Source organism: Ornithorhynchus anatinus, chromosome 6, assembly GCF_004115215.2.
Source record: "Ornithorhynchus anatinus isolate Pmale09 chromosome 6, mOrnAna1.pri.v4, whole genome shotgun sequence".
Classification (NCBI taxonomy): domain Eukaryota; kingdom Metazoa; phylum Chordata; class Mammalia; order Monotremata; family Ornithorhynchidae; genus Ornithorhynchus; species Ornithorhynchus anatinus.
This window is the reverse complement of record NC_041733.1, coordinates 19,281,582-19,304,753: the sequence shown is the minus strand read 5'-3', so window position 1 is coordinate 19,304,753 and position 23,172 is coordinate 19,281,582. Positions and strand designations below refer to the sequence as shown.

Below are 23,172 nucleotides of genomic sequence, written 5' to 3'. Positions count from 1 at the left end.
TACCCCAGCACTTAGAACAGTGCTCTGCACATAGTAAGCGCTTAACAAATACCAACATTATTATTATTATTATTGATAACGAGAGCACCAGATCCACCTTTCCTACAGAGAGGAAGACCACTAATAGCTGCCGGAAAAGCCTTTGACAGATGGAGATGGGAAACGCCCCTGAATTGGCCCCTGCTGTCCTGTATCCAGTGGACAGTTCTGGAGGCCCAGATAAACTAAGTGATTTGCAGAGGGTCACACAGCAGAGGAGTGGCAGAGCCGGGATTAGAACCCAGGTCCTTTTGACTCCCTGACCTGTGCTCTCCTAGACCATGCTGCTTCTCAGGGTTCTCCATCTTCCTCTAGACTGTAAGCTCGTCACGGGCAGGAAATGTATCTGCCGATTCTGATGTATTCTTCCAAGCACCTAGTTCAGTGCTCTGTGAATAGCTAAGCACTGATGGATTGATTGAAGGCTCAGGACCAAAGCTTATCTGTCTGGGAAGAAGACTTTGAGTTTTTCCAAATTTTGTTCTTTATCCCTTAAAGTAGATAGAAGTATTGTAACAGTGTTGCAGGTGTGTTCCACATAGCATTTGGGTTCAGCTTTCTCAAAGTGCAGACTACCATTTCTTAGAATATAGGTTATCCGGAACTAATGCTTACGTTCACAATTCAGCTTCCTGAATGGATAGCCTCAGGGACTTTCCTAGCTTGCCCTTTCCACTGTGTTTGATGTAGCTGCCTGGTTGGGCAACAGACTTTCAGAGGGGAAGATTTATTTTGATGTCCAAACATTGCTACTTGGGAACTTGATTTTAGGATTAGCAGTTTTCCCAGCCTCTTCTTGAGACTTTCTTGATACTTTAAAGAATGACACTGAGTCACCTTGAGTTATGTTTTTAACCTTACTTGTGAGTAAATTCAGGATTTTCAGTAATGCTTTTGGCTTAGTTGTTCGTTTTTTAAAAAAAAAACCTGTTCTTTCCTGTACCTTTCAAGGATTTTGTCCACGGCATCATGTCAAGTCTTCACTGATGTTTCCTTCAAAAGCAGTACTCCAGAAAAGTCTCAATGGATCAAGAAAAAGTCGTGCTCCTGTTGAGGGCTGAAGTGGAACGCCTGTCGACAGAGCTGCAGGAGACGACTCAAGAAAAGGTTCAAGCTGCTAAATATGGTCTGGTGGTGCTGGAGGAAAATGCAGACCTCAAGCGGAAATTTGCAGATCTGGAGCTAGAGGTAGAAACACAGAGACTGGAGCTGAAGCACATAAAAGAGGTAAAAGGGGGCAGTCATTAGAGAGTTTTGAACAACTTGTTAATCATTGGTGACGTGGCCATGTCTGTGCCTATGTGACCAAACATTCTTGGGAAGATGTTAAAATATACTCCTTTCTTCCTACTTATTTAGGTTGTCACTTTCATTCCCCGGCCTCTTCCACTAAAATTCCCAAACTATTTAGTTGCTCATTTTTATTCTCTAAATTCTCGGTTTAAAATATTGATAATATTTTCCATAACTTTTGAAAATAGAAATGACATTTGCACTCTTCTGATCACCAGAAAATATAGTTGTGGCAGAGGGCTATCTACTTGTGATTATCACTTTGCTCCTTTGGCAGTACTGCTGTAAATATTGTTCTCCAAACACTTCTCTGAGCTGCCCCTGAAGTGGTTGTTTTCTGCCTACATTTTAGGCATTAGCCGAGTCTTATAGTAATCATAAACGTGCCACAGCCGATGGGGAAAGCCGGGAGGAATGCTTACTTCAGGAGACAGCTTCCAAAGAAGCCAAGCTGACAGAGAAAATTGAAGATTTACAGACTGACATTAAGCAGCTGAAATCCCACCTGAGCAATACATCTGCAGAAAATGACCGCCTCAATACCATAATCCAGGATCTTAAAAAGGTGGGTTTCTGGCTCTAAAGTGGAAAATGGTAGAGGTTGATACTGTGGTTGGGATATGTGTCCGTTTATTGTTGTACTCTTCCTACCGCGTAGTACAGTGCTATGCACACAGTAAGCGCTCAATAAATACTATTGACTGATTTGGGTCTGTATACCTCCCTGTAAACAGTTCCAGATTATCTCATATTTTGTTTTTAACCTCTCAAACCTCAGTGGGTTACTTTTAAAAGCCCAGGTATACTTCGACTGGTATTACAGCAAGTACTGATTGCAATTTTTCCCCTCTGAACTGCAAGCTCTCTGTGGGCAGGGAATGTCACTGTTAATTGTTGTACTTTCCCAAGTGCTTAATACAATGCTTTGCACACAGTAAGTGCTCAGTAAATACGAGTGAATGAATGAATAATATCTGAAGTGGGATGTGACATGGGCCATTTTTGTAACCCAAATCTTCTCCTGTCTCCCTGCCTCACCTCCCCTTTGGTGACTGAGCGTGAGCCAGTTCTGTGAGGAAATCATGCACAGTCATAGATGTCCACTCCACAGGACCAACTGTCCACAGGGCCAACTGTCCACAAAGCTTTTCGATTTAAACACCCAGACCTCAGACAAGACTAGAAGGTTTCCAATCTGGGAAACTATGGAAGACGAATTGTTTGCTGGCCCCTGCCTCTGAGAGATCAATGCTGAGCGACTGAGTCACAACAGAGACCCAGCACACAACCAAACAAGCCCAAATAGTCTCTCCAGACTCTAAGCTCTTTGAAGGCAGGGGATGCATCTATCAACTCTGTTATATGGTACTCTCCCAAGCACTTAGTTCATCGCTCTGCACCCAGTCAACACTCAAATTCGATTGATTCCTGGTTTTAACCATCCGAACTAGAGGATTTCTGACCTGTTAGTTCTCTGAAGCTTGTCCCTTCTTAGTCTTCACCTCCCCAAAAGTCCATGACCCCTTTCAGTTCCATGCTCAAAATGAAAAGTTTGTGCATGGAACTACCCTCTGAAAATACCTTTTTTTTTTTTAAGTTACTAATATTGGCAGTATTGTGTAACATGCTTGTGATAAAATGATTGAGATCATGCCTCATTTATTATTTAACAGGGTAGTAAGTGGATGCTGCTAGCATTCGTATACACTGGCTCAGAAAAAGGCAGTTCTTTTCATGTAGGTGCATTTCAAGGACTTCCAATCTAGTTTGAGAATATAAAGGACATCAGAATTGTAGGGAGGGTGTGAATCAATTGGTAACAGTCCCGAAGGATGTGGGGGGATTTAGTTGTTGGCCTGAATTTTAATGGAGCGAATGACTCTTCTTTGCCCTCTAACTAAATAAATCCATTTTGAAGGATTCACTGAGGTAAATTTCCAAACATAGCACAAATAACTTGTTTTTCCTAGTTGAATATATTAACATTATGACCTTGTGACCACCTCCAAAAATAGTTTAACTTATTATAATAATAATAATAATAATAATAATAATAATAATAATAATAATAGTACTTGAGCACTTATTGTGTGGCAAACACCATATTAGGCGCTGGGTAGGTACAAGATAATCAGAATGAACGCAGCCTCTGTCCCACGTGGTTTAAGTAAGAGGGCCGTAGGATTTAATCCCCATTTTGCAGTTAAGGAAACCGAGGCACAAAGAAGTGACTTGCCCAAGGTCACACAGCAGGCAAGTGGACCAAATCTTAGAAGATTAAGGACTCACTGAAATGACATGCAGCGACAGTATGGAGAGGTAGAATGGAAAGTTCATTGGAGAGCTGACTGGAGAAAGCTGGGCCACGGTATTGTGAGGGAGAAGAGCAGGAAGGCTAGAGAAACACTTGACCTTCTTACCTAGCTGGGTAGAAACCTAGCCTCTCTTGGGGCAGAGAGGGGGACAAAATGCGATGGGGTAGAACCACATCAGCCTCCTCTCAGTAGAGTTGGCTTCTGATATTAGCAAGTGAAGCAGTTGCCTCAACCTGTTGTCCGGCAAGGGACAGCAGTTGAAAATCTTCCCAAATCATAGGGGGACCTGGGAGGACACCCAAAAACTCTGGAGCAAGTGGTGGAGGGGGTTCTGACCCCCCCTCCTTGTCCCCTGTGCCCCCATCACCAGAGAATGACTTGGAGTAGCATGGCCTAGGGGAAAGAGCAGGGGCCTGAGAGTCAAAGGACCTGAGTTCTACTCCTGGCTCTGCCACTGGCATGCCGTGTGTGACCTTGGGCAAGTCACTCACTTTTCTTTGCCTCAGTTTCCTCATCTGTAAAATGGGGATTCAATACCTGTTCTCGCCCCTACTTAGACTGTGAGCCCCATGTGGGATAGGGACTATGTCCAACCTAATTAATTTGGATCTGATCCAGTTCTTTGAACAATGCTTGACACATCATAAGTAGTTAAATTATTACCACAGTTACTTCATACCGCGTAACTTTGATGTGTGGAACTACAACTGGATGGGGTGACAAATTTTTCCCCTCCCCAGGGATAGGCAAATGTCTGGAGCCAGTCCAGTTCTTTGGTCCGCTCTCCCCTTTGGCATTTTAGCAGCTTCTCTGAGAGGGCAGTAGAACAGGTCTTCTTTTGTTAAACCTCTGACATGGGGAACACTTCCTGACAACCACTCCACATCCTTGCTGTATCCAAACAGTAGACCTAGCCAGAACTGGTTCTGTTCTCTGTTAATAGGGAACATGGATGCTATACTTGAAAAAATACAGACCTGCTTACTTGAGCAAGGTAACTTTAGCCATTTTTTCTTCTAAATATTCCCAACTACAGTGTGGGGAAGGAAATAGGGCTTTATTCAGACAAAAATCCCAAGTTCAGGGAAGCCTCTTAATACGATAAAGTTGTTACAATAAGAGAAAGGATGTTTACTGATAGATGCTGTGTACCTGAAGAAGGGGAAATATCAAACCTGATTGTTCCAGTTAAACTCAGAGCTGTGTGTAAAAGTGCAGTTTGCCAAGAACCCGAGGAGACAAAAGGCCAAAACTGAAATGAGACCCTGGGGAAATCAAGTGGCTTCACTAGAGTTATGTTCAGAGATGACATTTGGGGGGGGTATGTCGTACATAATGCCCAATATACCTTGATGCTTAATAAATATGAATTTAATAGATAAAAAACCAGGAATGCAAACTGACCTGGGCTCTTTGGGTATCCTTGTTTTTGCAAAGCTTATGTGGTTGTGATCCAGCCCCTCAGCATCTGTCAAGCGAGAGATGATCGTGTATTCCAACCTGATTTGTGCCTGACCCACAGAAAGCACTTAAATACCATTAAAAAAAAAAGATGGGGGCTGGGGACAGGGCAATCAGTCACCTCCCTGAAAGGCCAAGAATTTATGTAAAAGCAAAACAGATATCGGTCGTACTTTTTCTTACATAAAACCCTTTGAGTACTTATATTCATGTATATTAAAGGAGGACCTTCTTTGGGAAAAATTGGAGAAGCTCTGAAATGCCCATTTAAATGTCCTCTTACGATTTTTCTTCTCAGGAATGCAAGTGCATAGAGACTGAAAAAGCTCAGTTGAAAGATGAGGTCAAACAGTACAAGGTCAGAGAAAATCGGCAGCTGCAGGACTGCACAGAACTGGAGGAAGAAAATATCTCCTTACAGAAGCAAGTTTCCACTTTGAAAGAGAACCAGGTATTTTGGTCCCACTGGTGTTTTATGCCATTCCACTATATCGATTTGTGTCCAAAAGAAAGTTGATCCCTCCTTTTATAAAGTCATAGGGGGCCTTTTGGCAAGTATTGAATGTAAAGCCGCCTCTGACTTGGAAGTCTGACTTGGCCTGCGGATTCCGTGAACCAAACAAAATGCCATCCTTCCCTGAAAGAGTAACCTACCTAACGTCTCACGGGATAGATCCTTTGAGGTTATATGTAAAACATTGTCAGAGCTGATCTTAAGGGCTGGCAAATTTTGCTGTGTTCCAGAAGTGCCCATTTTAAAACCCCATGAGTTGAGGGGGACCCCATCTCTCCCCGTGTGAGCTAGAATTGCTCTGTCTGGGACGAATTCGTTGGTGTAGGACCCCCAGAACTAATGTCTGAGGGCAGAGGGAGGGGTTAAGGAGCAGAACTACTTCACTTGCCAGACTCAGAATAATAATAATAATAATTATGGTACTTAAGTTCTTGCTAAGTGCCAAGCACTGTTCTAAGCACTGGGGTAAACCCAAGATAATCAGGTTGGACACAGTCCCTCTCTCACCAGGGACTCAACATCTTAATTCCCATTTTACAGATGATGTAACTGAGGTACTGAGAAACTAAGTGACTTGCCCACGGTCACACAGCAAGCTTGTGGCAGAGCCCCATACCAAGTTGAACTGAGGGGACTTGCTCAGTGCCACCAAATATCTATCATTCTGTTCATTCCCCCAGCTCAACTGTAAGCTCTGGGAGGATGAGACTTTGGGTCTACCTCCTCTGTCTTACTCTCCCAAGAGCACAGTGAGTGCTTAGTAATGAACACAGGTCTGGGAGTCAGAGGACCTGGGTTCTAATCCCAGGTCTGCTGTGACATGACTGCTGTGTGACCTTGGGCAAGTCACGGAACTTGCCTGGATCTCAGTTTCCTCAACTGTAAAATGGGGATTCAATACCTTTTCACCCTCCTACTTAGACCAGAAGCCCTTTATGCGACAGGGACCATGTCCAACCTGATTAACATGTATCTACACCAGCTTTTTGAACAGTGCTTGACACATTTAATAATTGCCTAATGAATATCAAAATAATAATAATTGTCACCATTATGGGCTTCTGCTGGCCAAAACAAGATTAATAGGACTCTGCTTTCTGTCCGTTTCCCTAAGGCACTTGACCACATGATGTGAGTATAGATATGGTAGCAGAGGAATGGAGACGTGGGTGATCAATCAGCTCTCTGCCTGGAGAAGATAACTGTTTAAGGGCTATTTGTTGCTTTCATTTCAGGTCGAATTTGAATGCCTAAAACATGAACTGAAGAGAAGAGAGGAAGAATTTGAAATACTCAGTGGTCAACTGGATGAAATGGCTCGACTGAAGGAAATTTCTGAGCAGCAGCTGGAGGAGGCACTAGAATCCCTCAAGAGTGAGCGGGAACAGAAGAATGAATTGCGCAAAGAGCTGTCTAGCTACGGTAACTATGGTTCCCTCAGGAGCCTACAAGTGAACCTGGAGGATCTGAATCGGGGTGATGAAGATGAACTGGACAGTGGATACGCTAACGGTGGCTTCAGTAAACTTCTTGGGGAGAACACAGAGTCCATCCCCGGGGCCAGCAACAGCCTACAACCTGAACCTGCTTTAGTGAGTGACCTCTTCAGTGAGCTCAGTTTTACCGAGATTCAGAAACTGAAGCAACAGCTTCTCCAGGTATGATTAGCTTTCTTACTTTTTTGTTGTTTTGCTTTTCATGCCATCTGTGAAGCACTTACTACATGCCAGGAACTATATTAAGCACTGGGGTGGAGACAAGCTAATCAGGTTGGACACAGTTCCTGTCCCACTTGGGGTTCACAGGCTTAATCCCTGTTTGACAGATGAGGTGACTGAGGTGCAGACAAGGATATGACTTGCCCAAGGTCACATAACAGACAAGCCACAGAGCTGGGGTTACAGCCCAGATCCTCTGACTCCCAGGCCAGCCTCTTTCCACTAGGCCACGCTGGAGAAGCTATTGTGGGTGTCAGAAAGATAGCTGATTTTATCGGATTAAAAGACCTTCAGGTTTTGTTTGACCAGAAAGTGGCTGAGTTCTTTTCAGGGTTAGCAGGAGAGCCGTTGTATTTCTAAACTTCTAAAAGGCTGTGTTAGTGTAGAAACAAGCTCTCTTAATCCTGTGGATGACATTGAAGAGTATTCCAATGGTTTCACCAGGTAAAGGAATGCCTTGAACAGAAAAGAGAATTAAAGACTTCTTAAACCTGTAGCTGGTTTCATCATAAGAAAAGAACTGTAGATGGATAATCTCGTCTGAGTTTCCTGTTCAGTAGTGCAGCTTTGCATACAGGCACAAGTACACACCCATGCACGCAAACCCAACTCCAATCACTTAAGGCAAGCTAGTTGAGAAATGGCAGCTGCCCTCCAAAAGTTTTCCTGAAGACCGCTAGGATGATATGCATGAATTTGTAAGACAAATATGTTGGAAGTCTTAGCTATTTCTCCCAAAATAGCCTTTGCTGAAATCATCCATATAAATTTAGCACATCACCAAATAAGCTAACAAGAGAACACCTTACCTTCTTGGGCCTAGACCAGTAGACTTCAGGCGGGATTGCGTTGTGATCCAGTGTGAAAGAAGCTGTCTTCTAATTTGATCTCATGACACTTAAAGGTTATGGGGAATTCTTAATGATTTTAAAACTCATTTTGTTCAGAATTTACTCAGTTTTTGTTTTCTTTGACATCTCACAGCATCCCTGTGAAGTTGTTGTAAGGTGGCAACAATTTTTTTTCTCAGTTTTCAGATGGAGGATAAGGGAGAAAAGAGTGGGGAAGAACATTTTTCCCCCAGTACCAAAGGAAACTAACGACCCAGGAAATCAATTTGAATCTCTCAAGTGATTGCCACTTTCTTCTGAAGGCTCATTTGGTCATGGTTTTACATAATTTTTTTTAAATCTTTATGAACAGTTAGCTGCTCTGTAAATCGATCTAAGTCACACTTGTTGAGTGGGTTTTTTGGGGGGGTTTGTTTGTTTGCTTTATCAGCTATTCAGTAGAAGGCAGCATGGTCTAGTGTCAGGAACACAGGGCTGGGAGTCAGGAGCCCCAGGTTTGAATCCTAGCTCTGCCACTGGCCTGCTTGTGACCTTGGGCAAGTCACTTATCCTCATCTTCCAGAGGAGAAAATTGAGGCCCCGAGTGATCGACAAATTGCATGTTCCATGTGGGTGGGGATATGTCTGATTTCATAGTCTTGCATTTACTCTGTGTGTAGCACATAGAAAACATTTAGATGCCATAATAATAATGATAATTATTAGTATTTACTGATAGTACTACCGAACTAGTAGGAGTTTCCAGTAGTGGAAATAGGACGGTCATGGTCTAAAGGAACTTAACTGCCAATGAACATAGCTAAATTGGTGGATGTCCTGATTCTTAACAGTTGATTCGAAAGGATCTTCTTTTTAGAAAAATGGTCAAGGTAGGGGAACAGTAATAATAATACTAGTAGTAATCGTGTTTATTAAATGTTTACAATGTACATAGCCCTGGATCAAGCACTGAGAAATGCATGGATGAAATTTGGATGCAATCCCTAGCCAGTTTGTGTACCTGAGATTTTTCTAGTAAAGATGAAAGACTCTTTGTTTATCATAAAGGGACTTTAGACCCTCCCCCACCCCTTTTCTCATATCGTGACCTCATCTCATTTCTCCTGTGGAATGCTGTGCTTCACTGAATTCAATTTCAGCATTTTTCTTTTCCCTTTTTAGTTCTTCTAAGAATGGCCATGTGCCCTTTTCTGCTTCTCTCCAACTTTGTTACTGTGGTTGCTCATCCTTTCAGAGAATAAGAATTTTGTGTTGGTAGAGCCATAATTTAGTTACTACAGAGATCTAGGTCATGAACAGTTGACTTGGGTCATGGACTAAAAAGGAATAGATCCTGTTTTCTTGCAGGCATAATTCACTGTGAAGATCAAAGTGGGAAAAGTAAGAAGTTATGATAGCAGTACAGTAAGACTTGGAAACAAGATAGTTTCTTATTGCTAACAAGTAGGATTTAAAAATCAGGTTTTTTACTAGGTTTTTGACCCACTTACATTAGTGTTTACTTTGAAAAATGTGAACTTCAAGTCTTCTGTAGATCTCTCTCTCTCTGTCTCTCTCTCTCTCCTCATAACTCTTTCCCATGTTTGTTTTCTGAAACAGTGATTTTAGTGACACTAATTCAGAGGGTAAGAAAGAAGATGATGCCTCTGTCATCGGGGACTGAATAGCTTTTGTGCCACTGTCATTTACCTTATTAATAATCAGGTCCTGAATACTAGGCCTTTATAGAAAATGACCATATCTGTTCTTGACTTGAATTTGCAGAAGATTCATCTTTGAATATTTGCATGATAAACTTTATACTTGGTTCTTTATAATAATATCAGAAATTCCCATTGTAGGAAAGAAAGCATTATGATGTCTTGTGACAGGACCTGAGGATTTCCATTTGGCATTTGGTGGTAGTTGGTTTATGAAGCGACTTGTCTGTTTAAACAAATGAAAATGCTTCTCTCTTGTTATAAATGAAAAGTTTCTTTGTCTCCGACACGGTCATCACATGCAGCTGGTCACACCCCTTCCGATCCTGTTTTATTTGCCATCAGTGTGCTTAGAAAAGGCTATGAGTAACTACTACTTGGCTAAAAAGGCTGGTATATTTTATAAAATATAGTTTTTTGGTCTTCCCCTACTGTGGAACTCCGATGAGCTGAAAAGGCGAAGCGGAAGTAGAGTATCTTGATTCATTTTGGTGCTAATGACTCTTCACAACAGGAAATGACTAAAAATATTCTTAAAATGCCACATCCTCACTCTTGAGCAGCTGCTCACCTCGCACCTGCAGAGACTGTTAACTGTTGGCTTTCAAAACCCAGGTAGTAGTGTTGTCAAACTTGGCTGATTTCTTTTGAAGCAGCTCTAACTCCTTCTTGAACTCAGTGAATTTCTGTGGACGTTTGGCTTTGGCAAAGTTTGTTGAAACTGCTGTTTTTGGTGGGTTTTTTTTCAGCAACAAACTTTACAGTGAAATTGGCTATAATCAATAATGTGCTTTATTTCCTCTCCCCACCCTCCCAAACACTACCTACCCCACTCTGAGGGAGCATAAATGAAATGTGAAATAATATAGCTTTGTGATGCAAATTTATCCTGGGAATCTTGAAAATCTTCTAGTCCACCAAATTTTTGCCGGTACCACCCCTGGATTAATTTTAATAATGACAGACCAAACTACTACACTCCTCCCTATTCTCAACATAGAGAATATAAACTATGAATTGGCATATTTAAAATATGTAATAGTATTCTTTTAGTTTGAATATTAAATAATAAAACAGAACAAGCCCAAATCCTCCAGTAATTCCATAGAAGTAAGAAGCAGTGTGGTCTAGTGGAAAGAGCACAGGCCTGGAAGTCAGAGGACCTGAATTCTAATCCTGGCTCTGCCACTTGCCTGCTTTGTGTGACCTTGGGTTAATCCCTTAACTTCTCTGGGCCTCGGTTACCTCATCTGTAAAATGGGGATTTAATTCTACTCCCTCCTATTTAAACTGTGAGCCCCACTTTGGGACAGGGACCGTGCGTCCAACCTGATTTATTTGTATCTACCTCAGCACTTAGTAGAGTGCTTGGCACAGAGTAAGTACTTATTATTATTATTATTATTTAATCAGGTTATTGTTGCTTGAAGGATATTGATATCGGGTAAAGACACAAACAGTTTCTTATCAGGTCCCTAGGCCATGTGGACTCCTACTTACCTTACAGTTTCTGTGTCCTATTAATCTTTTTTTAATTCCTATCGCTAGAGATTTAAGAACAGTTCTCATAGAATGTGGGGGTTGGGTTCCCTGAAAAAAGCATATTCAAGAAAGTTCATGCTGTAGTATTCACCCCTGAACTGCGGGTCACATGTGAGAAAGTTTTTTCTTCTGGCACCGGATCTCCCTGTATTCAGAGAGATGTGAGTTATGGAAAGAAGTTTCCCCCAGTTTCTCAGCAGCCTTCTATCCAAAGTGTGTAATGAAAACGCGTGTCAAAGTACTATCAGTTCTTCTGCCATGAAAGTACACACTCAGTTGTCCCATTGCACGGGTTTGGGTTAGTGCACAATGGCAGAATTCAGGAACATTCTTCTGACAATGTACAGCTGTCTGGATTCAGTGAGATGTGGTGCCAGGAGAAAACTGTTGCGGGCGTCACTACCCGGGTGAGTTGTACAAAGCAAGTTTTCCTAATCTAGGGTTCTTTGAGAATGCAACCCCTGATTCATAGGAGAACTAACTGTTCTGTTCTAGTTTAGCATGAAGCCCGTAAAAGGAAGAAAAAATATCTGTCCTAGGCTGGAGTTTAAAAGCATTACTTTAGACCAAGCTGCTGCTTAAACGTGTCTTTGCTATGTAATTTGTTCTTTGCTTTGTAGATTTATAACTACTCTTAAATATAGCACTCCCTTCTTTTGAACCACAGAAGTATTGCATTTCTGTGTAAACTTTATTTCAGTGGACACAGAGAGCCAGATATTGGGTAAGCTGCATCCTGGAGAACAGATTTTTGTGGTCAAAAATCAGGCTTTAATACAAACAGATTGGAAACATTTAGAGTAACGGACTACTTTGAATTAAAACTCACTGCCATTTCCTAGATTATGCCTTTGCTAAATGGCATCTTAAAAGATAGCTTTCGAAGTAAACTTAAAGGCAGGGCTGGGTTTTGGTTGGTTTTTTTTTGTTTTTTTTTTTTTTGGTTGGTGGCTTTTTTTTTTCCACTGGGCCTTCAACCCAGAGCTCTTTTTTTTTTTTCTTTAACGTGAAGGAGCAGAGAAGTCGATAACTGCCACTAGTGCAGCTGGGCTCTCAACTTTCCCCAAACTATGTTTCTGGATGAGGGAAAGCCAGGGAGGGTCACAATAGGTGGGGGTGGGCTCCTCCTTCAGCTGTCACCCCTGAAAACCCAAGACTGGAGTAAAATGGAAATGTCGATCCACGGCCTTGACATTGGACATGGTTGGGGTGCTTCTCGCTGTCAGATTCATCATAACTGACACTAGATCAGAAAAGTATTGCTGGTGATAATCCAGGAAGAAGGAAAAGAAGGGCACATCCCAAATGTTATTGGGTCTCTTAGACTAGATGGCAGAAAGATGGCAGAACTCTCCGAGCCTATTTGAGAAGACAAGACTGGTGACCTTCGTTGTGCTGTCAGAGCCATCATTTGGACCATCCAGTCCTGTCTTGGATTTGAAGTATTACCTCTCAAATGACCGAGGTTCAGTAGGTCACACCGTGTCATTCTCTGAAGTGCCAAACCAGGGTAGCAAGTAATGAGCCTGAGTTTCTCGGCGCCTAAAATAACTCTCGGCAGGGGTTGGGCTGTTGGAAAAGAGGCCTCTCTTTCTTTCTTTCTCAGGCAGAAGGAGTCTATATAGTGCATTATCGCTGCTTATGTTTCTAAAGTAGAGGTTTTCAGCAGCCAGTGGGATAGAGGATGGGAACTCAGAAGCACGAATGAGGCATGTTGCTTAGCTGGGGTACTTCTGTGTACCTAGAGAGAGGTAGAGAGATCCCGAATGAAGGGAAAGGGAGTACATGATTGGGAGATGATGATTAATGGCAGAATGGACAAGTGACTAGAGCACAGACCTGGGAGTCAGAAGATCATGTTGTCTAATCCTGGCTCTGCCACTTGTCTGCTCTGTGACCTTGGGCAAGTCGCTTACCTTCTCTGTGCTTCAGTTACCTCATCTGTAAAATTGGGGAAAGGAACTGGGTCCAACCCTTTTTACTTGTATTCCACCCCAGCGCTTATTACAGTGCCTGGCTTAACAAATACCACAATTATTATTATTATTATTATTATTATTATTATTATCATCGTTATCAGTGGTATTGAGCGCTTACTATGTGCAGAGCACTGTACTAAGCATTCAGGAGAGTACACTTCCGATGAAGCCCTGAGGCCACAGGGGGATAGTTTCTAGAGAGAGAAAAGCTTTTGCACTAAATGTTCCCTTGGTGAGTGACCTGAAAATTTAATGCACTGCCCCGACAGCCTAAATTACTATTAGGGAATACATTTCGGCTTTGGGAGAATTAGGATTTATGTAATAACAAGGACTTTTCCCTAAAGATATGGTCTTCCAGATTTTCATTACCTTATCCTAAGTCCAAATAGAAGCGCTAATATGGGACAGGCAGGAGAGGCATCGAAATCATGTATCGCTCTGTGTTTTTTAGATATTTGTGTCTGGTTTCCATCTAGTGAACCACGTACCCAGCCTGGGATTTTAATAAGCTATGCTGTGGATGTGAGGAGTCACTGAGTTCGGAAGGGAAACTTCACTCCTGAGTGCTCGCAGATCCTTCACATTTACCTTCTTATACTTTGCAGGTTGATCAAGAAAAGTCATCTCTGGCAAGTAATATACAAGAATTACAGAAGCAGCTGGATGGCAGCAAGGAAGCCCTGGCGAAACAACAGGAACAAAATAGCCACCTGCTTGAACAGCTAAAGGCTCTGGGCAGGCCATCTGAACCCAGTAAGGTGAAGTTGTCCTGCGTTCAAGAGCAGAAAGATGGGGAAGATGGCCAGTGGATCGAGCTGACCCCTGAGGAACTTAGGATCAGTCCCCCTAATTCACAGATAACTCTCCTAAAGAAAGAACTGGATGAACTTCATCAGAAATACCGCAACATTGAAGCCACGTACAGAGAGGAGGCAGACAGCTGGAAGGCCGAGTCTCAAGAGCTGGCAGAGAAGGTGAGGTTGTACGTCAGATTGGGCAGGCAGGACCAAGAGGTCATTGCTGACCTCGAGAGCGAGCTTCGGGCTTCGAGGAAACAGTCCTCGGACTTTCAGGAAAAACTCAGCCTGGCTCAGGATGAACTGACAGCCTTTACTGAAGAGCTGGCTAACATGTATCACCACATCTGCGTGTGCAACAATTTAATTCCCAATCGGGTGATGTTGGACTACTATAAAGATGGCCACGCGACCAAAGCCTACGTGAGGAAGAGGAAATCTTCCGATCTCTTTGGAAAAATCTTGTTCTCCCCGGAGACGGGAACTGGGGAAATGGGTAGTGGTGACCAGTCCCCTTCTTCCTCTTGTGGGTCACCTTGTGGGTCTGATTTTGGAGACAGCAACAGGGAAACCCTGAATCTGACCACTCTGACTGCCATCATTCGGGACCAGATAAAGCATCTCCAGACTGCGTTGGCGGTGTCGTGGCATCACACCTCCCGAGAAACCATCTCATCGGAGCTGGAGAAGGATAAGGATGCCCTGGTTGAGGAGATCATGAAACTGAAGTCTTTGCTGAGCACAAAGAGAGAGCAAATCACCACCCTGAGGACTGTCTTAAAGGCAAACAAGCAGGTAAAGGCTGTAGGAGGGCGGGTGTGTCTGTCCTCACTGCATCCTAATTAAAATCAAGGGGATGGCCTGGCATTGTGGATAGAGCACAGGCCTGATAATCGGAAGGTCATGGCATCTAATCCCGGCTCCGCCGCTTGTCTTGCTGCTTCCCACTCCAGTCCCTCCTCTGTCAGCTTTCTGCTCACTTCTCAGGAATTAAGACAATGATACCTGGACAACTTTTGCACAGGGTGGAACTCTATCCTTGCTGTATTCATGTGGTGGTTCATTTCTGATAAGCAGAAAGATTACACATCGGTGAGAATCAGTGGCATTTAGCGTAAGCTCCTTGTGGGCAGGGAAGGGCCCTACCTACTCTGTTGTATTGGATGAGAAGCAGCTTGGCCTAGTGGAAGGAGCACGGGCCTGGAAGTCACAGGACTTGGGTTCCAAACCCTGCCATGCCACTTGTCTGCTTTGTCACCTTGGGCATGTCACTTAACTTCTCTGTGCCTTCTTTCTCTCGTCTGCAGAATGGGGATTCCATACCTGTTCTCCCTCCTAATTAGACTGTAAGCCCCCTGTGGAGTCTGATTTTCTTGTATCTTCCCCAGTGCTTGGCACATAGTACGCATTTAACAAATGCCATTAGTATCATTATTGTTGTTATTGTTTTTTGTGCTTCCCAGGGATACTTTTTGTGTAGTTTGGAAGGCCAGGCAGGGATTGAACCCTCATTGAGCAGTGCCTTTTAGCAATGGATTTATGTTAAAAGACTGAAATGACTGCTTCATAACTGCAAACTACACAAATTAAAGTGCTCACACTACTTATTTTCATTTCTTTAAGGTTGTGGTGCTTGAACAAAGTCAGTGGAATTCTCTTAGGATTCATTATTGAATTCATTAATACCAGCAATGGCTAAGAAAGGGCAGATTATGACAGGAGCTTAGATCATGGGAACTCTTACATTCCCCACAGAACTAATGATTAGAAAAATGTAAGTGGGGACGGTCTTTAACGACTCAGAAAATCTTGAATTCTTTTCTACCCTTCAAGGAGCAGCTGACACCTTATTAGGGCAGTGGAGAGACTGGGGGAAATTCCTTTGTGGGAAACAAGTTAGTTGGGATCCTCAGAAGTATTTACAAAGAACATTTTGGAAGAAAGAATGTGGGTCTCGTCTTATTTTTATAAGAAGTCTTGCAACAGTATTTCCTCCATATAAATTATTTTGGCAGAGGTGAAGGTAACTAAAGAAACACATATTTAATAAGGCTCAAATTCATTCATTCAGTCTTATTTATTGAGCATTCACTGTGTTCAGAGCATTGTACTAAGCACCTGGGAGAGTACAGTATTATAATAAACAGACACATTCCCTGCATACAGGCTTATGTCATCTTTAGTGGTATTTTTTGAGCACTTACTATGTGCAGAACACTCTACTAAATGCTTGGGCAAGTACAATACAATTCCCAAGAAGATGATGAATGATACAGGCAGGTGGGGAGTAAGGTGAAAAGAATCTTTTTATTTTATTTTAATATCCTTCAGTCACTGCAACGATTTATGAAGACTTATTATAAGCTCCTTGTGGGCAGGGATTATGTCTACTGACTCATATTGTACCTCCCAAGCACGTAGTACAGTGTTCTACACACAGTAAGTGCTCGGTAAATACCATTGATTGATGTGAGTAGTCATAGTTGTTTGGAAATCAGGACACCTCAATTCTCATTCCAATTCTGCAAGTAAAGGAGCGCTTTCCGAGGTTACGTCACCAGCGATGAAGGGTTTGGACTGAAGGGTCACTTAGATTACTCTGGGAGGTGAACAGGCCTAGCAGAAATCCCGTGAGCCCGTCATTGGGCAGGGATTGTCTCTGTTGCCGAATTGTCCATTCCAAACGCTTAGTACAGTGCTCTGCACATAGTAAGCGCTCAATAAATACTATTGAATGAATGAAAGATAGCGGTCCAAGGGGGGATGAAGATGGCAGTGGTCATTAAAGTGGCCACCTGCAGTTTATGGCACAGTAAAAGACTACCTCAAAGAGATGAATAAAGGCATCTTTTTTCCGGAAATGGCAAGCCTCTTCCCCATACCCAGTCGCCTCCCCAGAGTTGACCTGACAAGCGTGGCACAGTAGCTAGAGCATGGGCCTGGGAGCCAGAAGGACCTGGGTTCTAATCCTGGCTCTGCCACTTGTCTGCTATGCGACCTTGGGCAAGTCACTTCACTTCTCTGGGCCTCAGTTACCTCATCCTCATAAAATGGGGATTGAGACTGGGAGCTACATGGGATAGGGTCTGCATCCAACCTGATAACCTTGTATGTACCCCAGTGCTTGGCACATAGTAAGCACTTAACAGATACATCATCATCATTACTGTTGTTTTTACTAATAATAATAATCCCTTATAATCCCTGATGATTTCTGATCTAGCAATATTGGGGGACTCCAATAATATTAAACAAATAGTCATAAGTGTTGTGCTGTATTTGCAAGTCATTGAAAATCTCCGGTGAAAAAATCAGAACTTTTGAGGGTTAGTTCTTTCAGCTCAAAATGATTTCCACTTCCTCTTTCTCCTCCGAAGACCGCTGAGGTTGCGCTCTCCAATCTGAAGAGTAAATACGAGAATGAAAAGTCTTTAGTGTCAGAAACAATGATGAAACTGAGGAATGAACTGAAGACTTTGAAAGAAGACGCTGCTACATTTTCCTCCTTAAGGACAATATTTGCCAGCAGGTAAGCATGAGTCTGGGTGCTTCCATTAGCAAAATAGATACAGAATAGCCATTTGAGATCATCCCCAGTGTAAAACTGAAGAATTGGTTCTGTGGATTTTCCCTGTGAGTTTGCATGCCACAAGGAATGAGGAGCGGCGTGGCCAAGTGGAGAGAGCACAGGCCTGGAAGTCAGACCCGGGTTCTAATCCTGGCTCTGCCACTTGTCTTCTCTGTGACCATGGGCAAGTCACTTAACTTTTCTGTGTCTGTTACCTCATCTGTAAAACAAGGTGCAGGAACTGAGTCCAGCCTGATTAAACTGGAGCTACCTGAGGGCTTAGTACAGTGCCTGGCACATAGGAAATGCTTAACAAATACCATTTTTAGAAAAAAAGAATTGGTCAGTGGTATTTATTGAGCATTAGTGTGTGCAGAGTACTGTACTAAGCACTTGGGAGAGGACAGTGCAGTAGTATGAAAGTAAAATTGATTGTATACACGTAATCAGCAAGAAGCAGTATCATATACACACATTCAGTACAGTTCATACACCTGCCATTCATGCCTTCCTCTCTAATCGCTAACCACTTGTCAACTGACAAAACACAGGACTAGAAGTCAAGAATTCCAGGTAATCTTGCTAGCGATATGTTGAGACTTAAGGCAAATTATCTTCCCTCTCCCTCTCTTTCACCCCATCCCCACAGTACTCAGGCAGATATTTTTATATGCTATTATATCCCCTATGAATAATTTATTTTAATGATTGTCTCCCTCTGAGACTGTAAACTCTTGAGGCAGAGATTATATCTGTCAACACTATCGTATTGTACTTTGCCAAGTGCTTAGAACAGTGCTCTGCACATAGGAAGCATTCAGTAAATACTGTTGATTGAATGTGGTGTGCACTCTGCACAAGAGCTTGGGAAGGTAAAATCCAATTGGCAGACTTGATCCCTGCTTTCAAGGACCTTATAGTGTAGCTGGGGAAGACAAATACTAAAATAAATGTCAGGTAGGAGGAAGCAATAGAGTATAAAATATGTACGTAAGGTCCACAGTGGGGGGGTGAGTACCCAATTGCGAGAAGCAGCATGGTCTAGTGAAAAGAGCATGGGCCTGGGAGTCAAAGAACCTGGGTTCTAATGCCGGCTCTGCCTCTCGTCTGCTGTATGACCGTGGGGAAGTCACTGAACTTCTCTGTTCCTCATTTGCCTCATCTGCAAAATGGGGAGTAAGGCTGTGAGCCCTATATGGGGCAGGGGTGGTGTCCAAACCGATGATCATGTATCTACCCCAGCACTTAGTACAGAGCCTGGTACATAGTGCTTAACAAATATTTTTAAAAAAGGGGTGTGTGACTAAAGTATCAAGAAGCCACACGAGAGGAATTAAGCTGAACTAATCCCTTGAATCCCCAATAATTCACCTTGTTTAGAAACTTTATTTGAATTAGGAGAATACTTTCAGATTTATTAAATCCCTGTATTTGGTTTTGTGTGTTTTTTGTTTCATCTTTGGCAGCTAACAGGTCAGCTGAGTTACACTACTCTTGGCATTGTTTGTATTCCCTGAAAGGGAAGGTTACCATAGAAGGTCAGGCTAAAGAGAAATCAGGGTGTTTAAAATAACAGAAAGTGACGCTCAGCAGGGATTGCTCATTTGTGACTTTCTCCTATTCTAGATGTGACCAGTATGTTACCCAGCTGGATGAAATGCAAAGGCAGCTTGCCGCAGCTGAAGATGAAAAGAAAACATTAAATTCTTTGCTGAGAATGGCCATCCAACAGAAGCTAGCTTTAACCCATCGTCTGGAGACTCTGGAAAGCAACTGGGCAAAGCCACTTACCAAATCTAAGTTTAGAAACCTAAAAGTAACTTGGTACGTCATGTTGACCCAAGACTAGGGACTGGTTTTGATGAGTGAGACAATAATCCAGGATATTAAGAATGGGCCTAGTTTGCGAGCCTCTTCCTTGCTGTGCATCTGAATGATGCACATACCCAAAGTGCCTTGTGGTTGCCTAGAATGAGCTTTTGTCTGTTTTTATAATCTAATCCTTCCGTAACTAAAATGGTGCCCTCCTTTCACTTCCTTTTTGCTTAAGTAAATACCTTATTCTTATAGTTTTCATGTCCAAAAATCACTGAATGTGACAGATTCTTGTAAATCAGTCAGTGATATTTACTGAACGAGTCCTGTGTGCAGAGCACTGTAGTGAGCATTTGGGAGAGGTGAGTACCGTAGAGTTGTTAGACACGATCCCTGCCCTTAAAGAGCTTACAGTTTAGAGGCATTGAAATGGCACTGCGGATGAGGAAATTAAGGTATAAGGATATGTATATAAGTGCCGTGAAGTAGATGATAGTAACGAGTCATTTTTCGGGCATTCCAACAGTCAACAACTGTTTTACTTGAGTATAAATTCTTCCTAATATGTGCGTGTGATTTTTGAGCTATAAGCCATGTGCACTTGATTTTGAGCTATAAGCCATGTGTTGAAAATGCTTTCTTAATTTTAATTTTTTGTTTCCCGCCAGAAGCAAGAGGCAGAGACTCAAGTTTTATCAGCACTGCTCCTTACCAGAGAGGATCCAGGTCTGCAGAGGATGGGTTTAGGCATGAGATCAAGTAATTTCAGATGAATCTTGTGAATGATTGTCAAAGAAAAGTAGTGTCTTCTTCCCCCACGTACAAAAGCATATTGTTTAAAGCTTAGAAAAAGTAAATCCGAAATACTGCAAAACAGATGGACATGTTGAAAAAGGAACCCGGAAGCACTGAGTCTGATACAAAATAAAATTACATTCCATTGAAGTCTTTTTTTATATTTACTGTCCTGAAATCTTGGTGCTGAATAAGATAGAAGAAAAAAAGCAGAGTGATGTCTGGAGAATATTTCCTAATATCCATTAATGGTTTCAATCTGTTCCTTTTCTCGACGCAAGCTAACCTTCCTAATGAAGGAGCCCCAAGCACATTCTTTGCCCTGACTAACTGTAGGTTTTTTAAAAATTTAAAGTGCCTTTACTTCTTATATTTCCAAGTATACTAGTGAGTTTCAGCTAAATTGGCCTATACACGGTGCTGTCTGTATGCAGTATTGGTTGTTACGTATAGGGGATTGCCACGAAAGCACTATTGCTCTTTAAAATTTTTAAATGTGTATGTTTGTGTGTGTGTGTATATACATATATGATCAAAACAGCATCTGCCATTTTGTCATGTGAGGGGGAAAACCCCTGAGCAAAAATACGAGTAGCGGGGAATACTTTGGTGGATTGTTTATAAAGAAGGAACGTGCTCTGATGGGGGCCACTGAGTCTGGCGTGTGGAATGCTTCTCCCCGAGATGCCTCCACCTACCTGTTGTTTCCAGGTAAAATCCAGTGTGAGGGGTGCAGGACAGAAGTGTACACCATCGCCAGCTCCAGTGCCATGTGACACACAATAAGCGACTAAAGCAGTTTGTGGCTGTAAGGACAGACTCGCAGTAACTGCAAACTTGAGTAACAGAATGGGCTTTTTTTAAATTCCCAAGGACAAGATTTTTTAATCCTCAGTAAGGATAAGAAGAAGCAGCAGAAATAAGCATCAACAGGTTTTGATAACTAAAGGAAAAGTTCCAGCTGTGGGATTCTGTAGGGTTGGTGAGAAGTTGTACCTGTCCCTTCTCCCCTTAGGAAGGCAGAGCTGTAAAGTGCACAAGGTCGTAGGATTGAAGCAAATGCTAATCCTCGGTCATTTTTCGAAGCAAGTGTGGGAGCAGAGCCACTCCTCGAGGTCCCTTCTTGTCTGTTAGGGAGTGCTGGTTCACAGGAGAATATTTTTTGGGGCAGGATGGGGGCAGCAGAATCTAGCAGCTGGTCTGAAGCACACATACACACATCAAAATAAGCACTTTAATTGCAGGAAACTTAAATGTTTCAAAATGCTTTTTATTCCTTTCCTTCATCTCTACTGATGTGAAAGCGGCAACTGCAGAGAATGGGGCTCTAGGGTGGGCAGTACGCTCCAAGTTCTCACAAAGCAATGCCTGTAACTTCTAAAGAGTAAAGGTACTGTTTAACTCGGGGAAATTGTCTCTAAAATCCTTGTTTAAATAGTGATTATTTGACTCATAATGTATCTGTCCTGTTATTAAAATCAAAAAAGTCCTCATGCTTTTTCCTATCAAGTATAAAGTGTAAAAATGAAGATGGTTATGTCTGGAAAATAGAATTTATAAATAAATTACTCTAGACTTCTCAGATTTCCTGAGTTTTGGGTCTTTTTTTTTAAAATTTATTTATTTTTTTTTGTAGTTTTTCTCTGTCACATTGTGCTACATGGAATCTCTAAATTGGAAGAAATCCCCAGAAGTCAACCAATCTATTCACAGCTCACTGTGGGCAGGGAATGTGTCTAGCAACTCTGTTATGAGGTACTCTCCCAAGCACTTAGGCCAGTGGTCTGCACACAATAAGCGCTTAGTAAATATGATCGATGCTTCTCAGCACTATCGCAACCATGCCCTCACACCAGATGATAGGTTTTTCTCTGGTGTGGAAAACACTTCACCGTCCTTGTCAGTGACCCATTCTGACATCTTAACCTTTCAGTTTGGGACCTTGGTGTCACTTGTGACTTTAATAATAATGATTATGGTATTAAGCACTTGCTATGTGTCAAGTACTGTTCTAAGCACTAGGTTAGATACAAGGTAATCAGGTTGGACACAGTCCCTGTCCTACATGGGCTCACAGTCCTAATCCCTATTTTACAGATGAGGTAACTGAGGCACAGAGAAGTTAAGTGACTTGCCCAAAGTCACACAGCAGACAAACAGCAAAGCCAGGATTAGAATCCACATCCTCTGACTCCCAAGCCCGTGCTCTTGCCATTAGTGCCATACTGCTTCTAAGTGACTATAATGGGTATGGAACTAAGTGTGCAGTGTTTTATTTTCTCATTATTGCACTTAAGCCCTTTGTACTAAATTCTGGGTCAAGGTACAAGGATTATTCAGCCAGCATCACTGGCTCCCAATCTTAAAAAAAAAAAAAAAAAAAAAAAGAGTCAGGGGAACTGGTGACAGACATTCGAGTAATTTGGCAAAGCCAATAAGAAGGTGCTGAAGCACATAACTTTCTATTAGAGGAACAATTTTCAGGCACTTTACCACTCCACTGTAAAAAAAAAAATGAAGCTGCTGTTGGATGGGACTTCACCCCAGCAGTAGGGTCCTTCTCAGAGACTCAGCTGCCCTGAAAACCTCAGCTCCCTTCCTATGCCTGCTGGGCTGGAAAGAGTGAAGAACAAGATGGGAGAGCCTGCAACAGCCTCAAGCAAACCCACCAGGTAAAAGTCATTTTTTTGCAGGACTCTTCATGTACTCTTTTCCATTCTTCCATTATGTTGTAATGCTGAGGCCATCTCTTCGAAAGGTCATGACCAATGTCCTCAGGGTG

The 23,172-nt window shown here is 42.4% G+C and overlaps 1 protein-coding gene across 1 annotated transcript; it reads left to right on the top strand.

The window, feature by feature from the left end:
* Positions 1-990: 990 nt before the first annotated feature.
* Positions 991-21,974, top strand: LOC100077204 (protein bicaudal D homolog 2-like). Its single transcript, XM_007669660.2, has 8 exons — positions 991-1,266; positions 1,685-1,897; positions 5,407-5,559; positions 6,858-7,280; positions 14,021-15,007; positions 17,590-17,741; positions 19,407-19,604; positions 20,264-21,974. Coding segments are annotated over exons 1-8 (2,331 nt in total). The 5' UTR covers positions 991-1,062; the 3' UTR covers positions 20,265-21,974.
* The last annotated feature ends 1,198 nt before the right edge of the window (positions 21,975-23,172 follow it).

Excerpts from the sequence above, each read along its gene's own strand:
- LOC100077204 (XM_007669660.2), top strand. The coding sequence starts at position 1,063 with ATGGATCAAGAAAAAGTCGTGCTCCTGTTGAGGGCTGAAGTGGAACGC. Across the intron at positions 5,560-6,857 it reads CCACTTTGAAAGAGAACCAG|GTCGAATTTGAATGCCTAAA; the intron begins GTATTTTGGTCC and ends CTTTCATTTCAG. Across the intron at positions 17,742-19,406 it reads AGGACAATATTTGCCAGCAG|ATGTGACCAGTATGTTACCC; the intron begins GTAAGCATGAGT and ends CTCCTATTCTAG.